This window comes from Salmo salar, chromosome ssa20, assembly GCF_905237065.1.
Source record: "Salmo salar chromosome ssa20, Ssal_v3.1, whole genome shotgun sequence".
NCBI lineage: Eukaryota > Metazoa > Chordata > Actinopteri > Salmoniformes > Salmonidae > Salmo > Salmo salar.
The window spans coordinates 17659389-17672673 of NC_059461.1; the positions used below are offsets into that span (position 1 = coordinate 17659389).

Below are 13285 nucleotides of genomic sequence, written 5' to 3' on the forward strand. Positions count from 1 at the left end.
ACGGCACAACCACAGATGGAACAAGGAGCCAGATATTTCACCGGATGTATAAATCTGAAGCATCCGGTTGGAATTTCGACCCCTCACCAAATATGGTGAGGAGAGGAAGCCCAGTGGGAGAGTATGGAGCGAGATGGAACTGGGCTGACATTCTGCAGATTTTTTTCTCATAGAAGAAGAAAAGCTCGATCTCAATTAGTTATCTCTTCCCAAAACTAGAATCTGTTACAGAGTGCAATAAGTTTTGTAGGTGTGACCCTTTGCCAAAGTTCCCTAACGGAAATATGCAAATAAATGCTAGAACGCGCCAATAGGATCTCGGTAGCTTGTCCTTGGCTCTGCCCACCTTGCTTGTTCTGCCCACTCTGCTTAATTTTCTCCTATGAAAAACTACACATGAATTATCTGGTTAGTTATAAATATATTTGGCACAACCATTTATCAGGGATACTGACAAAGATGATTCATCATTAGGATTTTTATTTACCATTCACATACAACAGGAAAATTACATCTGAGTCAGGACAACAATAATATAGCATTTTAAAATGTATATTAAAGGCACACTGCTTTAACACTGACAGATAATGTAAAATAAACATCATATGGGGACTTCAAGGGATTAATTATATCAGCAAAGCAGAGAATTGACTTGTTTGTCAAATTACAAGGCACTGCACACCAACTACCATATGTAATTGATAAGTGCAGTTGAAGATAGGCTAGAAGAGTGCAAGAATAAGAAGACTTGTCAAACAAGAAGACATTGGCATTTATGTCAAACCCTAGGCACACATCCTGTTAGGCAAAAGTGAAGGCCTCTCAAGCAATCTCACCAACCGAACCAAACAACACACTGTGCTCAGATATCACTGCTATTGCACAACCTCATAGGTACTGGTAGTATGATGTTGAATGAAACATGGACAAAAACAAATATAAAAAGATAATTTATGTCAAAATGCAGAAAAATATATTGTTGCATTATAATTATTGACCCAACAATAAAACATATATTTTACGAATATGTCTCAGTTGACACATTCAGAAAGGGGGACATTTTGTCCTTGTTTTTGTGGAAAAGGTGTTCCTGCAACAGTTTGCCATAAGATGTTTTCTTGTTGAGTAAGGTTCTGAAACTACTTAGAATTGATTTTAAAAAATGTGCTATTGATTTATGAATAAGAAATGGTTTCAGCGACACTCAGAAAACAAAACTTAGCACTAGGAACATACATTTCTTATAGTTTATTTACCCTGTTGATGCTGTATCGGTTTAAGTCTTTCGTTGTCTCGTTGTGGTATTCTCATCCATTCCATTATTACCTTCCCTTGTCCTAAAATAGCAGAAGTTAAAAAGGAGCATCTTAGTCTTGAAAGGATACAGCATGTGCAAAGTAATGTAATTGTAAGAATCAGTCAAACAATACAATTCCCTTGAGGTATGATTAGCTTAAAAAATACTCACAATTTATGTGTTTGTTCAGCATGCACCCCATTTTCTGAGAATAAGAAAATATGAGGTTTTAGTTTTATACAAAGGATGACCATCATGTTATAAAGAACACATTGTACATGGAGGATAAAACAATGGTCCTGAAAGCTACTGCAAAGCTGCATTCACATGTGAAGGACGTCACGCTGCTTGCTTAGCGAGTATCGCTTCCTCCTGATTCGACTCGCATGTGACACGTGACCGCCCTCCCAAAATGTCTTACCAGTCGCGCCACACGAAAAGATAGCTGTTCACTGGCACGTTTCAGGCCCGAGGAGTAAGTTCCCCACATCCCGATGTGCTACACAGAGCTGTATGCAAAGCAGTGTGTATGTTATTACCTGTGGGCGAGTTACTGCTCTTCTGTGAGCTCCACCTCTCATAGAGCAGAATGAGGAGGACCAGGATGATCACCTCAGCCACGATGGCTATGAAGGGTTTCAGAGGCTCCATGAAGGTGATGACCCGAACTTCCACCCGGCTCACACTGGCCTTGATGTTATAGATGGCACTGCAGACATAGACACCAGAGTCCTCCTCTGTCAGGTTCATCACAGTGAGCTTGGTTGTGTTTCCATCCACACTGATCTTGTAACGAAGGGGGTCAGTAGTTGCATTGATGAGTTCCTGAAACCAAAAGAAAACGCTGTCACGAAGCCTCTAACACGAAGTGGTACTATTGATAATTGTCATAACTGTCAAATGAAATAACATTATGTGATTTAATAATGGTCAACTGTACGTTGAATGAAATAAAAACATCTTAGGTTACAATACGTAGTTAATAACTAATGTTGACGGCATCTCCCTTTACACATTGATTACATTTGGGCAACCTTCTCACCTGCTCGGTTCCGTTTGCTCTGTACCAAAGCCAAGTGTTAGGGGGAAGCTTGGTTTTACAGGCCATCGCCACAGAGTCCCCCACATAGGCAACAATAGGCTTGTCCTTCTTATCGTCCATCTCTGGGGCTGGAGGAAAAGGGACCAGTATCAAGATCAAAATGCTATCTACAGGCACACTTCATTATTCAATACAAATTGCCAGCGCCTTGCACAGATGGGTTTCTGTGCATTCTTGTAATGTTGAGAAGGATCATGTCACTATAGTTTTTATTTAATAAAAACATAGGTGTAATACTGGATGACAGAGAACATGTAGCCTAACTTGACATGCCTGTAGCAATACATGGCTATGATTGAGACTAGAGAATACGAAATATGATGTATGCATTGACTTATGTCATATAACATACTGTACCTGCCACATTGAAATCAATTTTTGCCTCGTCGGTATCACTAAAGATGCATGAGTAGTTCCCAAGGGTATCCCCAGTAATTCTGAACCTGTAAAATATATAATCATAGCTTCATTTTCACTAACACATGTCTAAGGAAAATATCATATCTAAAATATAGTTGTTTTGTCAGTCTAAGAAACATTCGCTGTCAAATGTCAATTAGGCACATCATTAGAAGATGTTGGCAAAGCATGGCATCTGACCTTTGGCCATGGGCCAGAATTGGTTACAGTCAAGGAAACCACTACTCTGGGATACAATATAACAGAGGCAAAGTGTATCATTTTAACTGCTTCAGTAGTGAAATTTAACCAAGTCCTGACGTACCAAAAGTGTATTTGCACAAAGTAATACATAGAGGTCTTCACGGGTCCACCCGAACCTGAATAGGTGAGACCTGACCCGGGACCCAAACTTTTCCCTCTGGTCCGGGTCGGGTCCTGTTTGATTGTCATCGGGTCCCGGACATAGTCTTGGGTCTATGTAACTACAGCTGATAAACTGGGGTGGACCCAAATGGACCTGCTTTGCATAGCCTATAGAATATACATTTTACACTAATAAGCTGAATTTATTGACTTATAGAAGGCCTAGCCATAATATAAAGACCAATTCGTTAACCTGAAGAGCAACTTAGCTGATAAACATGTTTTCTTTTGTCACTCTGGTCCAATCGGGTCTGGTCTAGACCTGGACCCGTTAGGGTACGGGTCTGGTTGTCGTCAGGTCCATTCGAGTTCAGGTCTGACTGTTTTCGGGTCCAGATCTGATTGTCCTCGGGTCAGTTAAGGTCAAAGTCCAACTTTTTGGACCCGAGAAGACCTCTAATACATAGCTGCCTAATTTGGAGAGTAGATACTGGAGATATTCTCCCAACCTCTATAATTAACATTCGGGTCCATAGACCATTGTACATATACATGTAGATGACAGGCAGTTACATTTCAGATTTACATTCTCTATCCCTCATGGAATAATGAATACATACTTACACTCTTTTGAGATTATATTGTTCATTCTCCAATTGTACAGTAAGCCGAGAGTTAGTAATTTCACTCCCATCTTTTCGCCAGTACCCGGTAATGTTTGGTAATTTGTTTGGATTACCGGTCCAGGTACATGCTAGCTCTAAATCGATGGGTTTCAAGATTTCAACTTTTTCAACCAGGCTGTCACCTGTGTTTAGAATTTTGGTGGGATTTCAAACAGATAGAAAGAAAGAAGCTAAAATGAGACATCTGTTCAACCCTATAATACAGCTAAAATAGATATGTAAACTTTACACAAAACATACAGATGAACATATACCAGAATTTCAGACAAAACATTTTCTAAAGTATCACAAGATGACTGAATGAAGAATGAAATAAACATGTAACACTACACCACTGTACACAAATAAATTGTGTACAGCAACAACACAAACTTGTGACTAAAACAAGAACTCTCTAGTAGTTACCTTTCAGGACTGCACTCTTAAAGACTGTTGTGATGGGATCCGTCAATTCCAACTGAGGATTTGTTTCTGCTATAAGGGAAATGAATGTAAACATTATGTTATTTGATATGACGAGTGTTACTGAGGGATGTGTTGTGTTGGATTTGCCCCAAACATAACACTTTGTATTCAGGACATAAAATTCAGTTTTACTTTAGTGCCTTATTGCAAACAGGATGCATGTTTTGGAATATGTTTTATTCTGTACAGGCTTCCTTCTTTTCACTTAGTGGTTTCTTTCCTCCCCAGCAACTAAATTATGAAGGACGCCTGTATCTTTGTAGTGACTGGGTGTATTGATACACCATCCAAAGTGTAATAACTTTACCATGCTCAAAGTGATATTAAATGTCTGCTTTTCATGTTTTATTAATTTATAAAAACAATTCCACTTTGACATTATTGGGTATTGTGTGTAGGCCAGTGACACAAATGTTAAATGCAGGCTGTAACACAATAAAATGTGGAAATAGTCAAGGTGTGTGAATACTTTCTGAAGACACTGTATGTACATACTTTTTCAAAGCTCAGTAGTCTAAACACTTAACATTGTAGGGTTGATCCAAGAAAAGAGTACATTTTGCATCCCTTTGCTATTTTAAGTAGAAATTCTGCACCAATATTGCGTTATAAAAGCCTGTTATAATTCTGCCATTTAATATAGACCACATATAAAATTCAATAAATCAAATTTTTAATATGAATAAATGCTTGCTAAAGTGCCAAAAATTCAGAATTTTGACATGTTAACCCGCTTACTCTCAAAATTTCTCCAAGTTTTCACCATCATTTTAAAGTGCTAGTTATGCAAGTTATTTTGTTGCTTTGACAGTCATTTCTGAAGATTATTACTTATTTATTAGTGATTCATTTACACTCACTGGCCAATTTATTAGTTACACCACCCCATTCACAAAAATAGATCGCGCCTACATCCACGTGGCCATTACTTCCTATATAAAGCAGGCAGATAGGCATCGAGGCATTCAGTTACTGTTCGATTAAACATTAGAATGGCCAAAACTAGTGACCTAAGCGACTTTGAGCATGTTATGATCGTCGGTGCCAGGTGTGCTTGATCCAGTATCTCAGAAACAACCGCCCTCATGGGCTTTTCACACACGACTGTGTCTAGGGTTTCCCGGAAATTATGTGATAAAAAAAATAACATGCAGTCCTGTGGGCAAAAACAGCTTGTTGATGAAAGAGGTCGAAGGAGAATGGCAAAAATATTGCAAGCTAATAGGTGGGCCACAAACAAATAAATAACGGCGCAGTACAACAGTGGTGTGCAGAACGGCATCTCGGAATGCACAACTCATCATTCCTTGTCACAGATGGGCCATTGCAGCAGACGACCACACAGGGTTCCACTCCTATCAGCTAAAAACAAGAAGAAGTGGCTTCACTGGGCACACGTTCACCAACACTGGACAATTGATGAGTGGAAAAACATTGCCTGGTCTGATGAATCCCGGTTCCTGTTGTGTCATGCTGATTGCAGAGTCAGAATTTGGCATGAGCAACATGAGTCCATGACCCCATCCTGCCTGGTGTCAACGGTACATCCTGGTAGCGTTGGTGTCCCGACATCCAATCTAGAGCAACTTTGTGATGCCATCGCGTCAGCTTTGACCAACATGCCTATGGAGCGTTTCCGACTTGTAGAATCCATTCACCAAAGAATTCAGGCTGTTCTGGTGGCAAAGCGTGGTCCGACCCGGAACTAGATGGGTTTACCTAATAAACTGACCGGTGATTGTACGCCTGTCCCTCATCTCGTTTTAATATTTTCAACTATTCCTTTAATTAAAGACAATTCTAAAGAAACATTGAAATAGTGTTTAAAGAAAAAACTTTTTGGCCATTTTGTGGTGGAAAACTGAGCGGGTCGAGCATAACACGTCAACCCTATTACCTATAGATAAACAGGGTAGAAATGTTTTAGCAATTTAAATGTTTTTGTGAAGCTTATATTCAATTGTCACTCCCTGTTGCACACAACAAGCTTCCATTACCCTTATCACAAGGGCAGGGGCGGAAATCCCGGGGGGGACGGGGGGACACGACCCCCCTTATCCTGGGAAAAATATGATTTGTCCCCCCCAATATATCACTGAAACATAACTATGTAATTTAAATAATATTAATAATACGCAATGAAAGCAATTGTGCTGATTATAGACACTTAATAGCTCGTTTTTAAGTTTCAAAAGATTGCGCCCCCCCCCCCACCCTTTGCCTCACAATGGTTTGATCCACTGCCAGTTCCTTAGCTTGCGAGGTAACGTAGAGGTCGTATCTACTGTCTGAAAGGCACTCAATGCACGTAACTGACGTGAGGTTAATCCAGTCAATCGCGCACACACACTAGCTGAATATGCAGAGCTAGCGCGCAAATATTAACTATTAAGCTAGCTAGTACCTATTCCATTTATGTGGCGTCGTCAAAGATGGAATCTTTGCTATCATCAATTTATTCCAAGTTCAGCATGCTTCTAATTAGTGCTTCAAAGTCCCTGTGATAAGGTTAGCGATAAACTGAACAGAACTACACTCTCTTCTACCATTGTTTTAAATATATTTAATGGTCTCGTTCCAAAAGCTAAATTGTTGCAAGGGAACTTTTATATATTTTATTTAATCTTTATTTAACCCGGGTAGCAAAGATTATAGCAAACACCACTGAATTGGTGCTCGCTAGCTTTGCAAATTCAGCTATTGTTAGAAGCCAGCCAATATGAAACAAACGATTAAAATTACAAAAGGTTGCAGCATATGTTGTGTAAATGGTGAACTCATACAGCTGTCAACGCTTGTCACTGCAATCCGTTTCACATTTGCTAGCTACCTTTTAGATCGAAGCCCATATAGAATGATAGAAGATAAGATGATAGAAGCCCATCTCCTACTGTAAATAACCTACATACTGTGTGTGTGTAGCCAACCAGGTAGAAAAATGGCAGAAAAATGGCAGAAAAAAGACGGACATCAGAGTATTTTTCAGTACACCAAAACGCAAAGTAAGAACCCTAGTAGCCTAATATCTCAAAGACTAGTTGATAAAATGTTCATAAGAAAAAAATGTAATTCTAATGGAAATGTTTCACAATGATGTCATTAGGCAGAGCAGGCAACAGATGGCACACAGACAGCAGAGTTGGGGACAGATATGCAGGGACAGACTGGCAGAGACACGGAGTCTCAGGTAAGTTTGTTGAGTCTTTGTTTGGCAACATTATGAAAGGTTCTCAATTTTTTTGACTTGTAAAATAGGAACATAATTGGAAAATGCCATGGATACCCCCACTCTCAACTTAAACTGGTGACTGAACTAAGATTTGTTAAAGGCAATGGTATTGCTGTTGTGATTAGTTGTGTAGTTTTGGGTACCGGTAGTTAGGAGTACGGCAAACACCTTATTTCTTTGGTTCCTCAATATACATTTACCATATTAAACGTAGGCTATGTGTTACAGCACTACTTTTGGTGTCCCCCTCAGGAATTGCTCTTGAGAAAATGTAATGTAATTGTCCCCTCCAAAGTTGATATCAGATTTTCGCCCCTGCACAAGGGGATTCATGGCTGATTTAAGATGAAATCGTCAACCCTGTTACGGTCACCCTTTATTTGATACTTAATAGGCACATGCTATAGTAATTTTTTATTTAACCACATGAGATGATTAAACATGTTTTTTATTAAGTTGAACATGTGGTATTTCTTTTACTAAGTTACACTACCCAAAAGGTACTCAATTTGGTGGAATGACCCAGTAATGTATATGACATACACCTGACATTTAAGCTGTTAACTCCCACAAAGGGTAGTCATGTAAAGCACAGTACACACTTCAAAGTCATTGCCAGCAGCACACCACCAGTAACAAAAAATTGTCTCAGTAATGGAAAAAATGGCATCTCTGGTGATCCATACAACAGACCCAATTATTGGTCCAATGTCCTGATACATAATACTGAAGGATTAGAAGCGTATTGAATACACCACACCAATGCAGCTACTGTGGAAATCTAATGCACATTTGCAGAAGTCCTGCTGCAGCTAAGACTCTCAGCCACACTTGTTCCACTGGCTACAAGGTCACATCACAACCAGCCAAGCAGAAAGACCTGTCTACAAAGCTGATACATATAAAATCCAGAATCTATATTTACTTGTATAGATGCCTCTCCAGAAGAGAGGAAACAGGATGAGCTGAAGGGAAAGGATCCAGGGCAAAAACATGGTTGTTTCAGTCAGTCAGCTAGTCCTGCGTTATCTGCTGCATAGAGTTTTTCTATAAGATCTCTCTCTCATCAGCTGCCTGCTGTTCCCCTCTCTCGCCCCCTTCCCTCCCCTCCTTTTTCTTCCCCTCAGCATCGGTGACGCAGCAAAGATATCAGCCTACTGCCTCCTCAGCCTGCTGGTGTTCCTCTATTATTCATACAGACACAGACCGAGGGTACAGACAGTCCTGTCCCATAGTGCAACAGCGACCTTGTCATGGAAGGTGCAAAAAAAGTACAGTACAGTGAGTATCATATGACAACCCTACACTACAGTACAAACATTTGGTTGAAAAATTACTTGGGGGGGGGTAAAGAGATATACAGGTGTAGGATGGCTGTAAGTCACATGGTACAGTATGCCTGTCATCTTGGAGATCACTGTCCAAAGTCCTTGTCCATTATTCCCGCCAAATTATATGTGCAATATCAGATTTATACCATAAACATCACCTGTGCTAATATTAGCAACGGTTGAGTTTACTTCGGTATTCATTACTATTTCTGTATTCACAATTGTTATATTCTAATGAAATGTATATCTTTAAAGTTGTTTACCTCGGACAAGACAGTATAGTTTAATGTATTGAGTGTAGATTTACTCAGTGGTATACAGACTCCACTCTGTCGGCGACAGGGCACTCAGGCTATGGTTGGTGATGTAAGGGGATTAAAGTCAAACTCACACACGTAGCATGAGACGAGTAGTGACTATAGCACCCTACCCTGTCTGTAGAATATAACACTGTACCAGTCTAAACCACAATAGTACCCATCTCAAAACAGTCCCTGTGAACATTCACTTTCATTACTTATATTAAATGTTTTAATTTATACCATCTTTCCCCAAAAGGATTAATCCAGATCATGGTGTTGGCAGAAATTCCTCAGATTTTAGTCACCCGGGCCATCAGTGACCTGCCATACCTTTCACAGCGCCATCCCTCAGTCGGAGGCCTCTCTCGGCTTAGCCTGCTTGGAGACCAATCGAATCCAGGGACTCAGTGACCAAAACTTAACAGAAAAAACAAAAGTGCTGTCTGAAAATCCCCTGGTAGGTTATTCACCCTGTTGAGGCTGATCGTGAGTAATCGAGCAGTTTGGTGAAGAGCTACAGTAGTAGAGCACTGTCCAGTCCAGCTCTCTACTGCAGTGTTCGACCAGAGGAATAGGAGACGTCACCATGTCCACCGAGGGGATGTCTAGAGAGGAGGCAGAGGAGTACCAGAAACAGGTGGTGGAGGAAAAGTAAGTCACTACTACTAGCCCTTATTTTACAGTACTGTAAAAGTCATACAAAGTGGTAATCAAACAACTGCAAAGGATGCTTAGGGTGAAAGGAATGCTTCAAGGTTGGGGTCAATTCCATTTCAATTCAGCCAAATACAAGAAGTAGAGATTGAATTCTTATTCAATTGAAATTAAATGTAAAATAGATTATGCTCCTGAATCTGAGGCCAACCGCATTGGAATGATTAAAATTGACATTTTGTATTAGATTTATTCAATAGCAAGCAAGAGTAGAGCATTTAGTTTCAAACTTTCCCTTTTTTGAAAAATGTTAGAAATTTTTTATTATCCTAGCTATGTGAAGTAAAAAAGCCAAACAGTTGTAAGGGAGATACAATGGCAATTTACACCTGTAAATGTACCTCTAGTCAAGAGTATTACACTGATAAAAATACAATTAAACATATTTTACAATTTCTATGAAGAATGCTTTACCAAATAGTAGGGGAGTCAAACTGAAGGCAGACTAACCACCATGCAGTCCTATATTACTTCACACCTAGATTATTTCAGAATTACTGTCTGTCTCCAATTGCTGAGAGTGGTGGGATTGACAGTGCTGCCATAATCTGGAGATTAATAAAAAATATATTTATTACTCTGCTGCCCCAGAAACTAAGTCATTTATATTTTTGTTTTCCTACATTATCTTATTTAGAGCTGACGCCTATGAAATGTGATTGATTGATATGAAAACTGCAATGGCAATGAATAATTATCATTGCACAGAAGCATAGAAACAGATTTGTATCTCTGAAAAAAAGACTGCACATTTTTACACAACCAGCATCACGCAGTGAAAATACAAGCTGTTTACCTTTTTAGAATTTTGTAAGAGTTAAATGATCGACTGTTGGACAATATATTAATACGCTTTTATAGGTTTGGTAACATGGTTTCTTTTCTTGTCTGAAAACAGGATGGAGAGAGATTCAGAGTTCTTGGTAAAGAAAGCTGAGAGAGCCACACTGAGAACGTGCTTAAGAGACAAATACAGACTACCAAAGGTAAGACAGTCTCCTGTCATTCTCCTCCATTCTCATGTCATATGAAACAAGAGGAGAAATGCTGATAAATACTTAGATAAAAATGCCCTCAATAGCAAAATGGCCTCAATATAAAAACATCCACATTTATAATTTCCTGTGAATGACGTAAGGTGATAATCTTATGCAATTTCTCAGTAAACGAGAACACATTATCACAAATGAGTAACATGATGCAACAGAGGCTGTGTCGGTCAGTGTCAGAGTGCGTGACTGAGTACATTTACAGGAGCACATGGCCTGCTAGTCAGATAGGCCTGAGTAGATTAAGGCATAAAAAAAGCCCAGTGACCACGGCTATCCTGCGTTTGAGCCCCAGGCCTGAAATGCCCTGCGTGCATGTGTGTGTATGCCATCTATCTCAGAGGCCCTGTCAGGGTCATAGAGGGTCACATGTGATGCTAAGCTGTTTTCTTTAGCTGTTGGACCACATGCCCGGATCAGGTGCCTTCCAACCCAAAATCTTACCTGGTCAGGAAATACCTATTATATGTAAAAACAAAAATGGGCCAGGAAGAAAAACTATAGAATTTTAACATGATAATATTGATACTGTGCCTGGGCATAATAATGCCCTCCTCAGCCAGTCTGAACAGTGATTCTTCTTCAGCCAGTCTGACCAGTGCATTGCTTGCTGTGTTTAGAGTGAACAGGACGCAAACCTGATGGAGTTGGCTGGAGACGACATTGACGTGCCTGAAGAACTACTCAAAATGGTGGATGAGGATGCCACAGAGGAGGAGGAGAAGGACTCTATCCTGGGCCAGATACAGAACCTCCAGAACATGGACATGGACCAGATCAAGGAGAAAGCCTCAGCCACCATGGTTGAGATGAAATCTAAAGCAGAGGAGAAGTGCTCTGTAATGTGATGTGATGAGAGGAAACACTGGTTCAGTTGATCTGAGATTAGTTCCTAAGCACCAAGTTTGACCAAGGATAGGACTTCCAAGGTTGGACTTCCCTGAAATATTCTAGCTTTCAAGTATTCTAATCTAGACTGTGGGTTTGGATTTATCTGAAACACATACCAGTAGTCCTACTTCACAAGCTAAATTTAACTAGTCTTAAATTGGTTAATCTGTCAATAGAGGGCCCTCTCTCCTGGAGAGATGACTCTTAATCTGTCTTTCTCAGAAAGCTGTGGGGAGGAGGTCAGGAAAAACATCACAGGGATGGCAGTAAAAGTATTTTTGTTGTTGTGGTTAATACGGTTTTCTGTTCTTTTTGTATACAGTAAACCTCATGTCTTCTTTGCAAGAAGGTACAATTAAGAGGATGTCATATCATCACGGTTATAAATGCTCTGAATTGTTTCATGTTAAAAAATACATTCCTCTGAATCTTTGGTAAAGCCTTTGTAAAACAGACCGTATGCAATTGGATTTTGTACTTGAGCTCGTTTGTAATAAATATAGAGATGCTTCATAAGAACCCCATGAAAAACAATCCATGTTCAGAGCTGTGGTTTATATAATGAGAGACAATGCCTCCATGTGGATAAAATCCTTACATTTTACTGAAACTGCTCTTAAAGTTTCAGGATATATATCTCTATAGAATATGAAAGAGGCTGGTTCACAGGCTGACTACACCGCTTGCGTCGCGTGCACGAGCGTTGCAAAATAAATGTAGAAATCTATATTATTCAATTATTGCACTCACACTGCTCGCGCGCCAACGAACGTCTGCGTTGCCAAGGGCTAAAGTAGAAGTCAGTTCTATTTGTGACGCAGATCGCGCTGCAAGTCCTGCCTCTCCCATCTCCTCATTGGTTTATAGAAGCAGGTACCCACGTGCCATCTCCTCATTGGTTATACCCACGTGGGTGACTGAAAGACGAATGAGGTCAGTGGCGGTAATGCACCTAATTTATGAAAGTTGCCAATCACAATATAAAGTCAAGAGAAGATAAAGCCTAGAAGGAGGAGAGATGACTGGATTAATTGTCAGAGTAGAGGACCTTGTGCATTTCAGGTAAAATAACAACTCAATGTTTATATCCCAGGACAAATTAGATAGCAACAGCAAGCTAGCTAAATAGGACAAATTAGCTAGCAAATGCAAGCTAGCTAGCCAAATTGCCATAAATGTTTAATGCTTTTCGACCTGTCCCCAAATTAATGGAATTGGTTCAGAGTTTCTTTTGATATTTTAACCTGCATGTCGTGATCGCGTTTGGTGTAGGGGGACAAAATAAATGTATGCACAATGGCGAACGCGCGCAGCCGGTTTGGGTTCCGTGTAAGACCGGTTTAGCTATTCAAATCTCAATTGTACACATTATATGAGAATTATCTAATAAAATGAAAGATATTTGCAAAAACCACAACCTTTTCAAGGGATATGTAACAGTTTGACATTATTAA

The 13285-nt window shown here is 39.8% G+C and overlaps 2 protein-coding genes across 2 annotated transcripts; one reads left to right on the forward strand and one right to left on the reverse strand.

Annotated features, from left to right (window-relative positions):
• Window positions 1-463: 463 nt before the first annotated feature.
• On the reverse strand, window positions 464-8763 carry emb (embigin). Its single transcript, XM_014160594.2, has 8 exons — window positions 8470-8763; window positions 4256-4324; window positions 3789-3972; window positions 2757-2842; window positions 2340-2467; window positions 1837-2122; window positions 1469-1502; window positions 464-1337 (listed from the first exon to the last, which is right to left on the reverse strand). The coding sequence occupies exons 1-8, from the start codon at window positions 8537-8539 to the stop codon at window positions 1277-1279; spliced, it is 918 nt and encodes a 305-aa protein (XP_014016069.1). The 5' UTR covers window positions 8540-8763; the 3' UTR covers window positions 464-1276.
• On the forward strand, window positions 8697-12365 carry LOC106580037 (complexin-4). The gene is made up of 4 exons (XM_014160598.2): window positions 8697-8825; window positions 9434-9828; window positions 10790-10877; window positions 11561-12365. Exons 2-4 carry the CDS (start codon window positions 9764-9766, stop codon window positions 11786-11788), a joined length of 381 nt encoding a protein of 126 aa, XP_014016073.1. The 5' UTR covers window positions 8697-8825; window positions 9434-9763; the 3' UTR covers window positions 11789-12365.
• Window positions 12366-13285: the final 920 nt, after the last annotated feature.